Genomic DNA, 21,333 nt, shown 5'->3' on the forward strand with positions numbered 1-21,333 from the left:
GCTGGAACGCTGATGCATTCCAACATTGCCTATTCTTAGCGCGGCTGACGGACAAAGACGAGGCTGACTCACATCTTGTGTTCGGTAAATGTTCTCCCAGCGTTCCTGCGGCGACTGTGTCAACCTGCGGTGCTCACACATGCTGCGCGCTATCGATCGGCCCTCGAGAAAGGTCAAGCAAATGAGTGTGGCAGGGTCCTCTACCGTAGCATCTAAGTGGCCGTCTGCAGGATGAAACAATCCCTGAGTCCACGATTACGGTTCTTATAGTTTTCTTGAAGAACAAGGACTTTGCTTTGATATAGACAGAATTAACTCCAAATGGAGGCTGATCCTCAGACAAACTCTGAAAACTATAGCAAGAGAAATGGATGAAGACAGGTTTACATTTATAATCATAGCAGACACTTTCCTTCCAAAGTGACTTTGGATTTCTCAATATCGTTTGGTCCTTTCACAATATTTGATGTGCATGTTGATATTTCTGCATTTGCTTTGAAAAATAAGTGTTTTTCAGTTTAAAAAAAAAAAAAAAAAAAAAATGTAATCATCATTTACATGCACTAAATGTATAAAAAAAAAAAAAAAAAAAAAGACAAAACCGACAATTTGAACTGAGTCACATAAATGAATCAAACATACAACTCTACAAATAACTGTAACGATAACTATATTAGCGTCCACACCAGCAGATATCATTCTGTTTATTCTAAGTATGGTTGCACAGTTTGGAGAAAAAAAATCTAAATACCAGGTTTGTTTTGCTTGTTTGTAAGGCTGCAGCACTAATCCTAAAGCTCAAGCTCTTTAAAGCAGGATGGATTCTGATTAGATGGTTTTATCGTTCATCAGCAGGAAAAAAAAAATCATTCTGAATAGTAATTCCAACAATATAGTTTCTCTGTGCCATTATCGTTATCATTCTTGGTGTGAACATGCCTTAAAGGGGACCTATAATGCCCCTTTTACAAGTCTCTGGTGTCTCCAGAATGTGTGTGTGAAGTTTCAGCTCAAAATACCCCACAGATCATTTATTATAGCTTGTCAAATTTGCCCCTATTTGGGTGTGAGCCAAAACACGCCTTTTTTTGTGTGTGTCCCTTTAAATGCAAATGAGCTGCTGCTCCCGGCCCCCTTTCCAGAAGAGGGCGGAGCTTTAACAGCTCACGCTTCGGTTGCGCAACAACAACAAAGCTGGAGAATCTCACGCAGCCAAAATGAGGATTGTCAGTAACGGTGTTCAGCCTTACATTGTTCAAACCGGAGTCGACACTGATGGAGAGACTCAGGAAGAAGTTACAACTTTTAGGACGTTTCTGAATGGTTAGTGGATAAATTTATGTAGTTGCTGTGGAGTTGATTCAACTCATCCACTAGCATGTGTCGTCATGTTAATCTTTTGTGCAAATCCAGTGTTGAACTGACCCTCATTTGTGAATGTTAGAACTGGTACACCGTTGTCGTTTGCAAAAAACAAAATGGCGGCACTGTGGGTGGAAACGTGCAGATTAAGGGATGGTAATATTATAATAACATCCCCTTCCTAGGTCACAAGGGGAGCAAAATCTGAGCGGCTCGTTTTTTCACATGTTTGCAGAGAAAGGTTTATCAAAACAAAGTTACTGGGTTGTCCTTTTTCACGTTTTTTTGGGTTGGTAGATTATATCACTTAAACATGGAAAAAGTCAGATTTTCATATGTCACCTTTAAATGCTCGAGCTCTTTAAAGCAGGATGGATTCTGATTAGATGGTTTTATTGTTCATCAGCTGGAAAAAAAATCGTTCTTAAAGTGATTCCAACAATATTGTTTCTCTGTGCTGTTATCGTTATAGTTATCATCCTTGGTGTGAACGGGCCTTAACTCTGTTTTTGCTGCTTATGTTTAAATGAGAGACTAATATTAAATAGAGCTGTCAAGTGATTAGGTTGCTAACACTAGTTTGCTTTTAAATCAGCATGCAAAAAACAGCTATTCAAAGTGATTAGGGCAGCCGGAGTCCAGTAATGTAAAATAATGCGATCAAACATCTTACATGTCAGCAGCCATCCACATATTAACAGTAGAAAACCATCCTTTTACCAGATCAGATACGGTCAGAATCATAAACCACTATTTTAAAATACTTCTCAGATAATCAGAGGGTTTGTTGAGGTGAAGCTACGATAACTCCAACTGGAAACAAAACACAATACTGTCACTCACGGTGTGAAATCTCAGCTATGAAATCCTGATGACAGATAAGTGCTCTAATGCGTCACCCATTGAAGAAGCAGATTGGCCAAAAATTAAAATTCTGTCATCATTAACTCACCATAACAGTGTTTTTGGAGCCTGACAGTCCCTGGTCACTGTATGGAACACAGAAATAAAGTCACACGGTTCGAGGGCGAGAGAATGACGTCAAATTCTCATTATTGCACAAACTATTCACTGACAAACCAGTTTTCCTTTGAATTATCTAACCAGGCGATGCACCTCTACAGTCCGTTACCCAGACTAACCATGAGTCACAGAGAGAAGAGGAAGCCACCTACTCTCCGCCGGTCATTACAGTGTGAACCTACAGGAAACACTCCAATTAGAGCACTGACTCAACTGAAAACAAACGTCTCTCCAGAGATGCTTCAGCAGGACATATCATATCATTAATGCGCTTTTACAACACAATGGGGTAAATGTTAAATGCCACTAAAGAGTGTGCAGCGATTGCCTCTGTCTAAATCATTACGATAACAGCAGAGTGTGTTACTTTGTTTTGGCAGTCAATTAGTTCTCACAAAGACAAATGTTGGCTGATTTACTGTCAAGTAGGGATGTCCCTCAAGGATCGGTATTGGGGCCGATTAAGCTTCTTTTTTTAACTGAGCTGTATCGGCTAAGCCAGATCCTTTAGCTGTTAAGCAGGTGTCGTGCAGTAGGTGGCAGTATGCACTTTCAAGTGGGTTTGCCGACCACTACTAAAAGGAAAAGAAGCTTAAATGAGTGCGTTGCACGAGAACCAATGTGGTCCGTTCTAGCGTGTCACATGCACGTTCGAGCTTCCGTGTTTAATGCACACTTTTAATGCACATTTATTTGCTATTTATTTTTCTCTGCCGTCAGACTGTCTGAGACGTCGTTGCCATAATGAGTTGCTATGGGTTGTGTCTTGCTTCAGACTTGACTGACAGACTGCCACCAAGCACTAGGAAAACACAAATATCGGATCAGGACCCGATATCTACAGATACTCAATATTCAGCGACTCGAATCAGGCGCACAAAAAACTTGATCGAGACATTGCTACTGTCAATGTTGACATTCATAAAGATATAAGATGCAGGGTATAGATTACATTTGTATTTCAGTTAGGAATCACTGGAATTAATATATTTAGATTACATTAAAGGAGACCTATTACTCCCCTTTTACAAGATGTAATAATAATAAGTAGGGATGCACCGATACCATTTTTTAAGGACCGAGTACGAGTATGAGTACCGATACTTTTTTTTCTAGTACTCGCCGATACCGATGCCTGTCCATTTATTAATTTCTCTCTCTCTCTCTCTTTTTTTTTTTGGTGATGTGGCAGTTTTCCAAGCACAACACAGTGAGACTAATGAATGTAGGACAGCTTCTTTATTATTACTCTAATGAAAAAAGTAATAATTTTTATGTGCTTGTCACAAACTTAAAGAACAAAAATTTCAGTGTCCAATAACCTTCAAAGGGCATAATTACCAATATATATATAATTGTTGTTATATAAAAAGAAATTTACAAACAATACAACAAATAGTATAAAGATACAAATTAAATAAACGTGTTTTTCAGATACAGTAGCTTTATTTACCATGTATACATTTATTTAACATATTTTGTTGTTTTATTAACATTAATGACAAATATAGGCTACGGTCCCTTTAAGACCGAATCCATGGATACTGACACAACATCCTGTTTTCACCCAAATGTTTACGTCCACTTAAGCCATAACCGACTGTATTTCCGTGAGATACTCCACACGATGGACATTTTGACAACTATGTGTGCATTTGACCATTCATTTTTGTGTGTGCCCCTTTAAATGCAAATGAGCTGCTGCTCCCGCCCCCTTTCCAGAAGAGGGCGGAGCTTTAACAGCTCGCGCTTCGATCGCTCAACAACAACAAAGCTGGAGAATCTCACGCAGCCAAAATGAGGATTGTCAGTAACGGTGTTCAGCCTTACATTGTTCAAACTGGAGTCGACACTGATGGAGAGACTCAGGAAGAAGTTACAACTTTTAGAATGAAACTGGACGTTTCTGAACGGAAAACGTTAGTGGATAAATTTATGTAGTTGCTGTGGAGTTGATTCAGCTCATCCACTAGCATGTGTCGTCATGTTAATCTTTTGTTCAAATCCAGCATTGAATTGACCCTCGTTTGTGAAGCAGTCCGGTGTAAAATGACGGCATGTCAACAACACTCTACTACAACAACTCTTCCTCTTCTCTAAAGCAGCCCAACATGGCCCCGCCCCCTTTGTTGTGCATTCTCTGGGGCGGGGTTTATGTAAATTTTAGGGTTTGTGATGTCACTAACCAGGAAGAAGCTTGTTGTAGTCCCTACCAGCCGTTTGTTGTAGTCCTTAAAAAGCGATTTCTCCCTTTGCATTGAACTTTGAGCGTTGTAACTTTGCAGATGTTGTTTATGATCAAACAGCAACATTACACACTAACTAAAGTTAAAAAAGTCAAATCATAATCAAGGACCACTTTAACTGGTTTGATTCTGTTGTTTATTTATTTTATTATTTTTCCTTGTCTTCAAATCTTTTGTTTCTTCTTGCTGTGTTTTGCCTTTGTTCTAAAGCACTTTGAGAAATCAGCTTTTAAAAGGCGCTACATAAAATAAAGCTATTATTATTATTGTTATTTATGCACTTGGTAGACATTTATCCAAACCACTTGCATTGCATTCAAGCTACACATTTTATCAGTTCCCTGGGAATTGAAACCCTGTCATTGTCAGCGCCCTGACCACTATGTTCAATATTTGAACTACGCTACTTACTAGTGTGTAAAAGTCTCCAATAAACATCCTGAGAGATTTGAAGCTTTACTCGACACAAACACACACAAAGATCAATATCTAGCTGCTAAAATTTAAAAAATGATATTCACTACAGAAAACAAAAGGAATTCAACCAATGGCCTGAGTTTGCTTACCAATGGAAAACATGGGGAGAATTCAGGAAACCTGTTTGAACACAGTCATTATTTGTGCAAAACTGTTAGGTGACACAGAAATGACACACTTAACCTTTAAAATACCCTGATATTTCCAGATTTCCCATGACACCTCCAGTGCACATTTCACCTGACATTTTTACCCAATTACTGTGACAGATCTTGTCCTACTGAATCTGTTAATAAGGAAAGGGAATCACGGACCTGTAGTGAGCAAACACACAAAGGCAGCATGTGAAGGGGACTCCACATCATGTCACGACAGCGCTGAGATCTAAAGCGCCACTGCAACCCAATCAGACACGACTGGACTGTAAATGTAGATCCTGAGATAGCCGAGATACGCTGCCTGTACGGGTGTCCACATGCACTGCCTGAAGAATGCATACTTTTCTATTGCTCTGTCTGATAAACGCACTTGTGAAAAGAATGCATGTCTATGTCTGTGTGTTTGTAATACAGATGTGTGTTATACACACAAACAACACACCTTCTGCGGCCACAATGCATGCGTTTCTGAAGCGTGCATCAGTGCAGCGCAGTGAGGGCGGTTAACAGTCCTCGCTGGATGATCAGTATCACTCATTACAGATGTTTTGTGTGCCTCAAGACGGATCCAGCGCTCTCATATCACAGCACATCTCCGGTGCGCCAATCAGCAGCTGCGCTTCTGCATTAACATTCCCACGCTCCTCTACTGAGGCTGTTTGTGGTGCGTTCGGTGGATTTCATGCTGCTGGAAAGCGCTATATGAAGACGGCAGCAACATGACATACGGCTGGACAAATACGCATTTCAGGATTAGACAGAGAATAAGCGTATGAATGGATGGAGAGAGATGGGGAGGGGGGCGTGGGAAGGAACTCACCCTGGTTACCATAGAAATGCATTCTGGGTTCATTCTCTCTCTGACTAACGTTATAAAGCTTCACCTCACTCTTTTTCCCTGTGCTTTCCTTTCAGCTTCTGGGGAAAAAAACACGTTATTTACGGCTCATCTGGGACCAGATTCCCGACCAAGACCTTCACCTGATCCACATCATGATCTTACAGTGGCGCATAACAATAAACTTACGCCTGAATGCATTCATATATGCAGGGAATCACTGGGCAGGACGTCACACACACACACACACACACACACACACACACACACACACACACACACACACACACACTCATTACTGCAATGCATCCAGATGCTCTCTTGAGTATTTCTAATTACTGCAATACAGTTATTTTGTATTGCATGTATTATTAAAACCAGCCAATTAAAAACAGTACAACAACCTCTAGCAATAATGTTTAAATACTTTACAATTTTTTTCCACATTACAGTAATGAGATTTTTTTTTTTGGCATTATGGTAATGATATGGGAAATAGGAAAATTAAATTTAAAATTAAATTAAATTAAAAAAAAAAAAACAATAATGAGAATTGGGGAAATTAAATAAAAAATATTACAGTAATGAGATTTTTTTGCATTATGGTAATGAAATGGGAAAATTAAACAATTAAAATGAAATAAATTAAATGAAAAAAAAAAAACATTACAATAATGAGAACTGGGGGGGAATTAAATAAAAAAATGAAATAAAAAAATATTACAGTAATGAGAATTTTTTGCATTATGGTATTGAAATGGGAAAATTACATTTTAAATTAAAGTGAAATAAATTAAATGAAACATTACAATAATGGGAATTGGGGGAAATTAAATTTAAAAAAAAAGAAAAGAAAAATATTACAGTAATGAAATTTTTTTTATTTTTGCATTATGGTAATGAAATGAGAACATTTTAAATTAAAATGAAATTAAATAAAAAAAACATTATTGGAAAAATGAAATAAAAAATATTACAGTAATGAGATGTTTTTGCATTATGGTAATGAAATAGGAAAATTACATTAAAATGAAATAAATTAAATGAAAAAAAAAACCCATTTCAATAATGAGAATTGGAGGGAAAATGAAATAAAAAATTAAATAAAAAAAATATTACAGTAATAAGATTTTTTGCATTATGGTAATGACAATTTGGGGGAAATGAAATTTAAAAAAAGAAAATCAAATTTAACAAAAAAATTACAGTAATGAGATTTTTTTTCCATTATGATCATGAGAATTTGAGGAAAATAATAGTAATAATAAAAGAAGAAACAGTCCTCATGCTTTTCGTCTGATTCATAGATGAAACAACCCGATCAATAAACACCAACCAGAAGATAAGATGCAGACGCAGACCAAAACAACAGACTGAAGGTTTGACCACATCGCAGCAAACACAGATCCGAACACGTTACACAGTGTTTACATGCTGAAGGGGATTTCACGATCATATCACACACGCCGGACGAGGGTTTCCCGATCCCCTGCATGCACATGGCAACACATCCGTGAGATATTCTGTGATCCGTTATAAAAACATCTGTGCGCACGCACACACACGCGGCTCCCTCTCATTCATCTTAAAGGCACATGAAGTGAGCGCGCACAAGAGAACCGCAGCTTTTATGAGCAATACCTCGCATTCAGCCACAATGTTGCCTGGTGACAGTCGCCGTGGTGATGTGGCCGTCTCCGCACCAATGGACCACCTGTGACTAGACTAGTAAAATCAGCGTGTGTGTGTGTGTGTGTGTGTGTGTGTGTACTCACTCAGACTTGGCCAGTGCGGTCAGAGCCCGACTGAAGCACCACCCTACAAAGGGCAGGTCTCGTCCGTGGAAGCCTGAGCGAGGATGATCCCGCTGGGCAGCGGTGGAGGGGCGCAGGGGCCTCTCGGGCTCCTCGAAATTGGAGGTGTCATCCTCGGAACGCAGAGACGGAACAAACGGAGGGAGCGCTGGAGGAGACGAGAGGAGAAAACGTGTGAGAGGGTCGGTGAGAAAAACAGACTGGAGGAAAGAGAGAGAGAGAGGGTCTCAGTGATGAGACTGTAGCGCAATAACTCGCTCGCCCGCTCTCTCTCTCTCTCTCTCTCTCACTGCAGCAGTCTCGGCTAATCAGTGTGAGTCACAGCCAAAACCCGATGCGAGATCCGCGCACACACACACAAACACACACACACACACACGCATGCAGCGCTGCATCTACACAAACAGCTGTATTGACACACACACGCTGTATCTGCCGCTGGGGGGTTTTGTTTATACATTTACACAATTGATTTATTCATTTAAAAACAAGAACAACATCAAGAATCTAACAAAAACATTACACAATGCCACGAGCACCAACAATTCATCAGCTCATCTGAATATGTTAATCATCTCAATAATCTCAATAGAGTTTATTCACCTCAGAAAATTGACATTATGATCAGAATAAAAAGCTTTCAGCTGCAGGTCAATTCAACATCCAGTCCAATCGATCACGATCACATCAGACATATGAAATAACGATTGTCTTTATTAGTAATGTTTTCTAGGGTGAAGCAGCCACACAATATGAATTTTATCCATGATCAATAAGAATATCTAGTGGGGGTGGGAAAAAATTCGATTCTTAGATGCTTCTGATTCGATTCTGAATCGATTCACAAATGTCAAAAATCGATTTTCTAATGTTGACGGAAGGTAAAAGGCGATACTCTGAAGCGTGAAAGTGCAGCGCCCGGTCAGTCTGTGGTGTGCACATAACTGTGTGTGTTCACTGGCGCGGAGCAAGTGGAACAGAGCGAGCGTTTTCAGATCATTCCTATGGAAGCTGAGCTTCATGCTTGTGAGTGAGTGCGAAGCTCAACTTCCATAAGAATGAACTAAAAACGTTCGCTCTGCGCCGGTGGATACGCACCATAAGAGACCCATGATGGCTGAGTGAGAAATCCGAAATCCGAGAAATCCGGCACTGTCTGCATTAAAAGCTAGCGTATGGACGCACGTTGGCTTCTGTGAAGTTGAAGGGAAAAAGCACCTGGGCTGCGTTTCATCGTAAGCCTGATCGTAAAGACCGTTGTTCTACGATCAACTTAGGCTTGCGATGCTTTTTGGAAAAGCTACCCTGGACGAGCCACTATATGCAAGTTCTGTTATTGCTATATTATTGTTATATTGCTTATTGCACATAACAGGAGGATTTTGTTAGAAGTCTATTACTTTATAGTGATTCTGAATATGCTGAAGTCTGTATTAATTTACTGTAAGTATGCTGTTACAGGCACACATTTCTTTTCATGTTGGTTCTTTGCTGGGACATATGCTGGCAAATGTAACCGTCCAGTTGAGTTGCCAAATCACTTCCATTTGTTTTATTAATAAAAGACATTGCAAGTAATTCATTATGGATAAGCAAATACTTTGCTTTAAAAGTACCAAGTAGTTGCACAGTGGCAAAAATCTGTACAGAAAAAAAAGTTGCATCGATAATGGTTTTATAATCGCACCGCAGCCCTCTGAAGCGTAATCGAGTCGAATCGTGAGATGCCCAGAGATTCCCACGCCTAATATCTACAGCAGAACAACTGATGTGATCGCAATGTATGGGCAGTTCATAATGGCTATTGTTTTGTTGTCAAAATCAAAATCAAATATTTACATTTATTTAAGGTAAAGTATGTTTTAGATGCTGTAACTTAGTTTTTTTTTTTTTTTTTACCATATATATATATATATATACAAAAAAAATGTATAAGATAAATTATGTCTTCGATGATTTAACTTGCGTTTTTTTTTTTTTACCATTTTTAATAATTTTGTATCAGGGAAATATGTTTTAGATGCTGTAACTTACGTTTTTTGTTATTTGTAATAATTTTTGTATAAGATAAAGTACGTTTTAGATGCTGTAACTTACATTTTTTTTCCATTTTTAATAATTTTGTGACGTAAAATATGTTTTAGATGCTGTAACTTATGTTTTTTACATTTTTAATCATTTCTATACAAGATAAACTGTTTTAGATGCTGTAACTTACTTTTTTTTTTTTTTTTACCATTTTTAATCTTTTTGTATAAGGTAAAATATGTTTTAGATGCTGTAACTTATGTTTCTAACATTTTTATACAAAAACTATTTTAGATGCTGTAACTTACGTTTTTTTATTATTTGTAATAATTTTTGTATAAGATAAAGTACGTTTTAGATGCTGTAACTTACATCTTTTACCATTTTAAATAATTTTGTATCAGGGAAATATTTTTTTTATTATTTCTAATAATTTTTGTATAAGAAAGTATGTTTAGATGCTGTAACTTACATTTTTTTTTCCATTTTTAATAATTTTGTGACGTAAAATATGTTTTAGATGCTGTAACTTATGTTTTTAACATTTTTAATCATTTCTATACAAGATAAACTGTTTTAGATGCTGTAACTTACTTTTTTTTTTTACCATTTTTAATAATTTTTGTATAAGATAATGCAGTAAGATAAGATGCTATAACTTACTTTTTTTTAACCATTTTTAATCTTTTTGTATAAGGTAAAATATGTTTTAGATGCTGTAACTTATGTTTTTAACATTTTTAATCATTTTTATACAAGATAAACTATTTTAGATGCTGTAACTTACGTTTGTTTTATTATTTGTAATAATTTTTGTATAAGTTAAGTCTTTTTAGATGCTGTAACTTACATCTTTTACCATTTTAAATAATTTTGTATCAGGGAAATATATTTTTTATTATTTCTAATCATTTTTGTATAAGAAAGTAAGTTTAGATGCTGTAACTTACATTTTTTTTTCCATTTTTAATAATTTTGTGATGTAAAATATGTTTTAGATGCTGTAACTTATGTTTTTAACATTTTTATACAAGATAAACTGTTTTAGATGCTGTAACATTTATTAAAACTATTTTACCGTTTGTTAAAAGTTTCGCTTATCAAGACAGCAAGCCAATTTTTCACTCCTCTTTTTCATCTCACGACTATGACAGCTGATAGGTGGATCAGTTTCTGGATTGACAAGCATATTTAGAAGCGGGATTGAATCCGAAAATGCGATGATGGGCAGTGATAACCATGGCAACAGACAGGACAAAAAAATCTGATACTGCACATCAGAACAGATCTGTGCAATAAGTCTAAATACAAACTAACAGACGAGCCACTTGTTCTGTGTAATGTGTTTCTTTGTTCTTCAAACAACTTGCTTTGTGGTGTGAGTTTGTTCTTTATTAAAATCAACACATTAATGATTTCTCTCACCCAACACTGACCCACCCACAATTATTTGTAACGTTATTTTTTTATTACTTGGCCCGCCCGATCTGCCGATTATCTGCAGTGTCCGCGGATTATCACTACTGTCTGTGTTATTTTTTTAACTAGTGCTGATTTTGCAGTAAACAATCAAATCATGTATTTAAAAAAAAAAAAAAATTATATATATATATATATATATATATATATATATATATATATATATTCAAAATTTGTAAAAAAATACTGGGATATAATTTTTTAGCTATATCATCATCCTTCTCTAGTGGGAAAGAGCCTTGAATCCTCATTACACAAGCCCTTTACATCAAACTGATTTCTGTCAAGTTGTTCATACGACAAGAGTTCAAGGGTTGAATCCTGCAGGAACAAAATCCTGTAGGAAACTCAGCAGGATGAGCAAGAAATTGGTGCGTTTCTTTGTGTGTGTGAGGTGTTATCTCATTACGGTTTGGCCGTGTGACTGATCTGAGAGCTTCTCTCTGTGAGAACACCTGCACACTCTATAATCTGACTAATTCCACAGAAAACCACCCGCTGCCCAAGAGTGAGTGAGTGAGTGAGTGAGTGAGTGAGTGAGTGAGTGAGTGAGTGAGTGAGTGAGTGAGTGAGTGAGTGAGTGAGTGAGTGAGTGAGTGTGTGTGTGTGTGTGTGTGTGTGTGTGTGTGTGTGTGTGTGTGTGTGTAAGGAAGTTAATGCAGTATTAAATATACAGTTGATTTTCCCATAAACATGGTTTGTCAGAGTGTATGGCAGTGAATGCTATCATATGAACAACTGATATTCCAGTGCTATATACACCACCAGTCAAAAGTTTGGAATAATTACATTTTTTTAATGTTTTTAAAAGTCTCTTCTGCTCACCAAAGCTGCATTTATTTGATCAAAAATACAGTTAAAATGTGAAATATTATTACAATTTAAAATAATAATTTTCTATGTGAATTTATTGTAAAATATAATTTATTCCTGTGATCAAAGCTGAATTTTCAGCATCATTAGTGTCACATGATCCTTCAGAAATCATTCTAATATGATGATTTGCTGCTCAGGAAACATTTATGACGATTATCAATGTTGAAAACAGTTCAAATTTTTGTGGAAACTGTGATACACCATCATTACAAAGTTTGGAAAAAGATAGATTTAAAAAAAAAAAAAAATAATACTTTTATTCAGCAAGGACACATTAAATTGATCAAGTGACAGTAAAGGCATTTCTAATGTTACAAAAGATTCTATTTCAAATAAATGCTGTTCTGTTTAACTTTCTATTCATCAAAGAATCCTGAAAAATAAAATGCACCACAGTTTCCACACAAATTTGAAGCTGTTTTCAACACTGATAAGAAATGTATATGCAAAAATATTCAATACTGCAATATGTTTACAGTGATATAAGAGTACTAATACTGTGATTTAAGATAATGCGTGTGCTGCACACCCGGAGCTAACAGTCCTAAAGCCTTAAAGCAGATTCAGAAGAAACTCTGAGCTTTACGCCACAGGATTAATGAATTAATTCAGATGTTTCACTTAAACCTGCAGAGCAATCTGTGCACCGAGACGCTATAACAAATCCAGCAATTACACAAGAGAAGTAATCACTTTAAAGCCTACAGAAATAGCAGCAAGTCAGTCTAATGATTAATAACCCGTAATTAACAGGCACATGGAAAAATTACATTGCAGGCACAGTGACGAGACCTCTGACAGCACTGTGCTTCAGAACGGAAGAACGCTTTACTCACCGTGTCTCAGGTTAGTCCAGTCAATGGAGGAAAAGAACGGATGCGACCGCAGGCCTTCGTATCCCAGACGCTCCCGTGATCCACATAACAAACTCTGGAGCAGGTCGACAAACTGAGCACTGGCTTTAGGTTCCTCTGGGAACTTCAGAAAACGCTGTGAGCAAAGCACACAAAAGAAAACATCACATTTTTATATGCTTTAAAAGACAATTAACATTCAGTAACATTATCTTGGGAGTTGCTAGAGACAAATAAAATTCACCTGAAAGTTCATGATGTTGTTGATGGTTTTTGTGGACGTGCCGTCAGCGAAGGGCGATTTCATGTAGATCATTTCATAAGCGATGACGCCCAGGGACCACCAGTCGCTCTCGGGGCCGTAGCTGCAAGTCGTCCCTCCGTTGAGTGCGGACAGGATCTCAGGGGCCAGGAAGTCTCCCACCGGGAGTTTGGAGCACGTCACCTGCTCAAATAACGACACACCGTTCAATTCATCTCTGACAACATATTTAAACCTGTTTATTCAGTATCAACTGTAGTGTGCACATGAAAGGGATTGTCTCTGAATAACGTGACATCAGAGTGACGTCTTCACACTCGTTACCGTTCTGTTAGCCGTCAGTCTGGCCGCCGATCCGAAGTCGGCCAGCTTAATGTGACCCGTGCGGTCGATCAGAACGTTCTCTGGTTTAATATCTCTGACCAAAGAAAGAGAGAACGAGAATAAATGAATGAGGAAAAATTATTATGATTATTTATTATTATTATTATTAAATAGCTTTTAATATATATAAATATAATATAATAATATAAATATATGTGTGTATAAATAAGATGAACAAATTAATAAACTAGCATAAATATGTATGTGTATATGGATATAAACAAATTAATAAATAAATTATATATAAACTTATGATTTATTATTATTTCTTCTTTTTGTTTAATACTACTATTTTTATATAGAGCTTTTAAAAAAATATGTCAGTTAGGCGACTTTTTTTTAAAAGAATTATATATAAATTATTCATTAACCAGCATAAATATGTACAATGTATGTATATAAATAAATAAATAACATATAAATAAATGTGTGTGTATAAATAAGAGACAAAATTATGCATATATTATTTATAAACTAGCATAAATATGCACAATGTGTATATTGATATAAACACATTAATAAATAAATTATATATAAATAAAAACTTTATGATTTATTATTTCTTCCTTGTTTAATACTATTACTATTTTTAAATACATATTAAAATAATTCACTTTTTAAATATGATTATTACTACTATTATTATAAAGAGCTTTTAAAAAAACTATAGAATATAGTATATAAATAAGATTTTGTATAATTAAAGATTAACAAATTATTAATAAACTAGCTTAAATATGTACAATGAGTATATGTATATAAATAAATGAATAAATATATATATTTAAAAATAATACATAAATTATGAATAATCTAGCATAAATATATACAATGTGTAGGCTTATAAACAAACAAATAATATATAAATATATGTGTAAAATAAATAAATATTATATAAAATTATACATAAACTAGCATAAATATGTATAAATATTTTTTTTCCACAATGATACATAAATGATATAGAGATTTCAGTCTTTCTTTTCCAAAATAAACAAATAAATACATAAAAATTATACATAAATTATATTCAGATATACACATTTATATTTTGGTCTTTTCCAGGAAAAGGAAAGCTAAAAAACACAAAATGGTGACATCATCTTTAACTGTCCAATCAAACGCTCTCTAGAATGAGAATGTCCCTCCCCCTCATACCACCTGTCAGTGAGTGTTCATGTCTGTGACGTGAACTAAAGTCTACTGGCTCTTTAACAAAAGCCATGTCTGTGTGTTTGTACCTGTGAACGTATCCTATCTGATGGACCGTGTGAATGGCCTGAACGAGCTCCGCCAGGTAAAACTGAGCCATCGACTCGTCTAACTGATCTTCATATCTGTTCATCAAAGCCATGAGGTCACCGCCGGGCAGATACTCCATCACCTGGTCAAAACACACAAATACTGATGAAGACGCATTCGATGCATCGGATGAATTTTGAGTCGCAAGAGTAAAAACAGAAAACTTACAGTTTCATATGTTTATTTCATTTAAAGCAGCTCGCAAAAGGCCTTAAAGGCATTAAAAATGTGTGAATATCATTGCATTAGATAACAAAATATCAAACAAGGGCTGCATGATTATCTAAATAAAACCAAAATCGCGATAAGTGTCATTATCAAATCACAAACGCTGCGATTTAATTATGTAAATATATAAAGCATGGCACTGTCCTTAATTCAGTGTTTTCAAAACCCTTATTATGATTTATTATGATTTTTTAATATTATAATTATTATTATTATTATAGGACTTTTAAAAAAATAATTTTATTGTTATTATTATTATTATTATTTACATAGAGTTTTAAAAAATTACATTTTAAATATTACTATTATTATTTTTATTATGATTAAGATATTTAAAATATTCACATTTTAAATATTATTATTACTACTATCATATTGAGCTTTTTAAATAAAAAAAAATCACATTTTAAATATTATTACTACTATTATTAATTACATAGTTTTAAAAAATGCATTTTAAATATGACTATTATTATTATTTAGATATTTAAAATAATTCATATTTTAAATATTACTATTATTTAGATATTTAAAATTCACTTTTTAAATATTACTATTATTACTATTATTATACTGACTTTTTTTTTTAAAAAATACCTTTTAAACATTATTATTATTATTATATATTTAAAACAATTCACATTTTAAATATTATTATTATTATTATTATTATTATTATTATTATACAGAGCTTCAAAAAGTCGTAATTTTAAATATTATTAATAATATTACTACTATTATACTGTTTTTTTAATCACATTTTAAATATTATTCAGTATATAGTGCTTTTAAAAAAAAAAGTTGTCCTTTTAAACCTTATTATTATTAAAATTATTATTATATAGAGCTTTAAAATATCATTAGTTATTACTACTACTAATTATTTTATAGTTTAAAAAAAATGTAAATTAGATTTTTTCCCCCAAATTTGTGCAGCCCTAAAACAAATGCCACAGGATCTTTTCTCCATCATTTTTGCTCAATTACATTTAATCAACTAGGGTTTTGGAACTGTACAATCTTTAGTCAAATGTTTTGTTTGTGAAGTGTATAATCTTTCTTTATAAATCACACTTCTTTTGACATTTTATCTTATGCAACAGCAATCAAAGTATCAGAAGTGAAGAAATCTCTATATTTTCATATGACTACATAACTCATCTAAAATAAGTACGAAACTCTGCGCATCAGCTGTACGACAGATCTCACAACGTGATATTACATAATAATCACCTGTAAGTGAATCTATTATTGCACATCAACCAAAAACAAACCATCTCTGTCCGGTCGACACAGACGGTTGATCGAATCACATGGGTTTAATTAGCAGCCACTCGTCTCAATCACACATTCATGTTCTAAATAAAAGCTTGTGATTACACCATTATCACTCTAATTAGACAATTAGCTAGTTAGCCTAAACTGCATCTTGAGAGAGCGGTGTACGCGTAAACTCAAGAAAAACCAAAATATAGCTGAGAAAAACAGATCTGCCTGAACAGAAAGAGACGTGTGAATGGCAGTCGCTGCTGCAGGTAATGAATGGCTGCATGGCTATTTATAGACGCAGTCGCTGCGATGATCATCAGCCTGAAACCACACCACAGGCAGAAATTAATTACTCTATAAAGAACCTAAACATCCACATACCAAACCAGCATTTAAACAGAGAGAAGTTACATCACAGATTCCAGCACAAGAACGAATATATGCAAATGTAAACGGTTAATAATTTATTGAAATTATTTAGTGATTTACAGCAGCGCTGCATCTCTAATTGAGCATCGGCGAGAGTTTCGTTTGACTAATACATCAAAAACTCACTTTTATAAGAGAATGCAAAATAGCCGGAGTGATTTTACTGGAATAGAAGATGAAAGTGATCATAATCATTAAAATTATATCCCAAAAGTTCAGAGAGATTATACAAGACTCAGCCACGTGAAGCATGTGAGAGGTGTTTACATGTGTCACAGAGCAATTCTGTCAATTTTATCATTTATTACATAAATTCCACCACATCTCAAATTATGTTTGATAACGTTCTCTGGTGGAAAAGACATTCGAAGAATCTTTGTAATAAAATGGCTGATTCCTTTGTCTCGCTAAGACTAATTACACATCTAGAATTTATGCATCCAATACACACACCTGATAATTATATAAACATACAGTGTAATTTGGCAAAATTACAGCTTGATTGGAAGTGATGCATAATGATAATTGTCTCGTGTTTCATCTCAAGCTCTTCACCGACACTCCTGGGTAAACAAGTACATGAACTCTGAATGAAACTTTATTAGGGGCAAAACTGTTGGTAATAATGGAAAAGACACATATGACAGAGACAGATAGACGGATGGACGGACAGAGAATATCTTTACACAAACGGACTGAAAGACAGATAGATATCACCCTTTCTCTGACACGTATAACAATCTAACATACCGCTGATCAGGGATATTAAAGGGATATTACGTCATGTGATACGCATAGATAATGACGACACATTTCGCCCTTTGCTGGAGCAAAAGTGGGTAACTTCTGTCCACCTCGTCAATAAGCAAGGATTAAAATAATGAAATTTAATTTGAATTAATATCGATTCTGGAATAATTTTTTTTTTTTTTTAATTGATTTTAAAATTGTAAAAAAAAATGAAATAAAAAATTTGCGATAGTTAGATGAACCGATTTTTTTCTCCCAGCCCTAATATTTTTTTAATATTTCATATTTCATTTCTGTCTGTCAGACAGACAGAACAACAGAGATGGACAGACAGACAGACAGAACGACACACAAATAGATGGAACAACAGAGACAGACAAATAGATGGGACAGATAGACAGACAGATATAATAAAAAAGAAATAGATGGAACGAAAAACACAGACAGAACAACAGACAAATAGATGGAACGACAGGCAGAGATAGATAGATAGATAGATAGATAGATATAGATAAAAATCATAATTGTCGATTATTCCCTTGAAATTGTAATTGCGATTATTAATTACGATTATCACAATTTACATTGATGTATTGAATAGCTTTATACCATTGTTTAAAGCAACTGCATGCCACATTTTTGTATAAAAATAAAAAAACAATCTAAATACACAATTTTTTTTATTATTGTTTTAATAAACCTCATAAACCTAGACCCTATCTATCGGTCTCTGTCATTCCATCTAATTGTGTGTTGTTCTGTCTGTCGGTCTCTCTGTCCGTCTGTTTGCCGTTCCATCTATTTGTCTTTTGTTATATCTATCTGTCGTTCCATCTATTTGTCTGTTATATCTGTCTGTCTGTTGGTCTCTCTGTCTGTCTGTTTGTCGTTCCATCTATTTGTCTTTTGTTATATCTATCTATCTGCCTGTCATTCCATCCTTTGTCTGTTATATCTGTCTGTCTGTCCGTATCTATCTATCTAATTTGCCTGCCGTTCCATCCTTTGTCTGTTGTTGTCTGTTTGCCGTTCCATCTATTTGTCTGTTATATCTGTCTGACAGATAGATAGGGTCTAGGTTTATTTATATATATATATATATATAAAAAAAAATTTAAAAAAAAGAAGTGTTTTTAGATTGTTTTTTTATTTTTATACAAAAATATGGCATGCAGTTGCTTTAAACAATGGTATAAAGCTATTCAATACATCAATGTAAATTGTGATAATCGTAATTAATAATCGCAATTACAATTTCAAGGGAATAATCGACAATTATGATTTGTCATAATCATGCAGCCCTAATATAAATGTACATAAATTATATTTGTAATTGCACTACACACTTTAAACAGTTTTTTATATATACACTTTTAATCTATATTGACATTTTTATATTCATTGTTTTTTGTCTATAATTTGTTGCCTTTTTTTTAATGTTATTGTTTTACGTATATGTTTGAGAACGTGGGATACCAACAAATTTTGTTGTTTTGCACAGCAGTACAATGATAGACAGACAGATAGATATCACCCTTTCTTTAACATGTATAGCATAGTCTAACATACTGCTGATCACACTGAATTCATATCAAATGGCTTGTTCAACACAAGCTCTCTTTCATCAAACCTCACTGCAAACACACACTCATCATCATCATCATAAGTCCCTCGATTACATTCTTCATCAGACAGAAACTAGAAACTACCCTCCAGACCGTTACTGAAGCCCAAACGGGCTCCTCACGCCTCTGTCCGAGTGAGGCGCTCTGGGGCAAACACACACCACATATAAACACACACGTGCGCATACACACGCCCACACAAACACACACAAGAGAGCATGAATGGAAAGCAAAGCCGGCGGGACACGAGCGGCAAGCGCGGAATTCTAGCCCACGTATCCTAGCAACAAGCTAGCGAGGGTCTTTTCAGCACATCGCTCGGGTAAAGACAGATTACTCGGTTTTTTTCCCCCCTCTTCTGCCGGAGGCGTTTGGAACGAAGGAGGTGGCAGAAATAGAAAATCGTCTCTTTAGTCACTTTGTGCTTTCTACATTTGCCCTCATGAGAAGCTGGAAAACCTCCAGCAATCCCCAAAGATACTGCGTGGGGCGGCAACTAATCACTTTCTGTGCACCAATGCAATATTGTATACTACACAAACACAAAAACACACATTTATAACACACCCTTCCTGTAACACTGATGCCAAACAGGCAATGTTGGAATAAGCGTGATTGTTAGGGATTCCCTGACCATAAGGCCCTGGAATTTGGTGCAGATGCTGATATTAAAACAAAAAGTTAGATGAAATTCTGATGCTTGTAATGTAAATAATTGAGATCTTTATAGCAGTATAACAGACTACTTACATAAAATGCATATAAAAAAAAAATATATATAAAAAAAAAAAAAATCAATACCTGCCAATAATATGTCTTAAGTTGATATTAAATGCTTAGTTTTATGATCAAAGCTTTGTAGTATGGAAGCTTGTTTCCGCCATGAAATAAAAAAGGTAACTGACTTTTTATTTCAAAATTCTTACTTTTCTCTCAGAATTGCGAGATATAGTCCGAATTGCGAGTTATAAAGTCCGAATTGCGAGTTATAAAGTCAGAATTGCGAGTTATAAAGTCAGAATTGTTTGTTATAAAGTCAGAATTGCGAGTTATAAAGTCAGAAATGTGATTTATAAAGTCAGAATTGTTTGTTATAAAGTCAGAATTGCTTGTTATAAAGTCAGAATTGCGAGTTATAAAGTCAAGTCACCTGATGATGACAGGATGATTATTTTTGGGAGAACTTTCCCTCAAAGTTAAGTAAACTCTTATTATGCAATGTGTAATATCACTAAGAGTTTCATTTATAATATGATTCGCAGACTACTCTAATGTTTTTGTCAGGTGTTTATTAATCTTAACCAACACATTGAGATGTTTGATAACTGAAGGACGAAAACAAGAATATTTTCTCTAAACAACAAAAGCTGGATTCTTACACTCCTGAAGGGTCACCAAGAAAATGCTGATCTCCTCTTCATTATGGATATATTTTGGTCAGATAAGCACAGTTTGTCACATCAAAGGCTCTTTGGCTAATTGTGAATGCAAGTGTCTTTACGCAGTAAAGGATTGTGGGATTGGATACTGAGGGTTCTGCTGGTCTTATGCAGAATCACAAGACATGTAAATGAATGGTCCATCTGAAAAGAGTAATGATTCACTGAGATGAGAACACAATGTTCTCTTCAGAGGAGATGTGAGTCCGTCTTTCCACACAAGAGATTTAAATTAATGATTTTGAGAGCATTAGTGTCTTTACATCTTTCATGTCTTTCTCTATCAACGTCTAAATGACCGTTCACACCAATAGCATTTTGCAGACTGATTTTCAAAGAGTTGGTGATTTGGCAATGTTGAGCAACAACCAAAGGATGCAACGCAATATAGCGCTAAAAGCTCTCTGTGTAAATCTGTGGCCTGTTTTAAGTTGCAGTCATGAGGAACATGTATTTATTTCAGCACCCAGTCTTCTACTGTATTTTCTGC

The 21,333-nt window shown here is 35.0% G+C and overlaps 1 protein-coding gene across 3 annotated transcripts in view; it reads right to left on the minus strand.

The window, feature by feature from the left end:
• LOC127513163 (citron rho-interacting kinase-like) overlaps positions 1 to 21,333 on the minus strand; it is an 80,997-nt gene that overhangs the window by 51,570 nt on the left and 8,094 nt on the right. For all 3 annotated transcript variants that reach the window (XM_051894755.1, XM_051894754.1, XM_051894753.1), the window contains exons 6-10: positions 15,043 to 15,185; positions 13,742 to 13,835; positions 13,400 to 13,600; positions 13,138 to 13,291; positions 7,880 to 8,066 (exon numbers count right to left, since the gene is read on the minus strand). In XM_051894755.1, the coding sequence (XP_051750715.1) occupies positions 7,880 to 8,066; positions 13,138 to 13,291; positions 13,400 to 13,600; positions 13,742 to 13,835; positions 15,043 to 15,185 (779 nt within the window). The remainder of the gene's footprint in view (positions 1 to 7,879; positions 8,067 to 13,137; positions 13,292 to 13,399; positions 13,601 to 13,741; positions 13,836 to 15,042; positions 15,186 to 21,333) is intronic.

This window comes from Ctenopharyngodon idella, chromosome 5 (genome assembly GCF_019924925.1).
Source record: "Ctenopharyngodon idella isolate HZGC_01 chromosome 5, HZGC01, whole genome shotgun sequence".
NCBI lineage: Eukaryota > Metazoa > Chordata > Actinopteri > Cypriniformes > Xenocyprididae > Ctenopharyngodon > Ctenopharyngodon idella.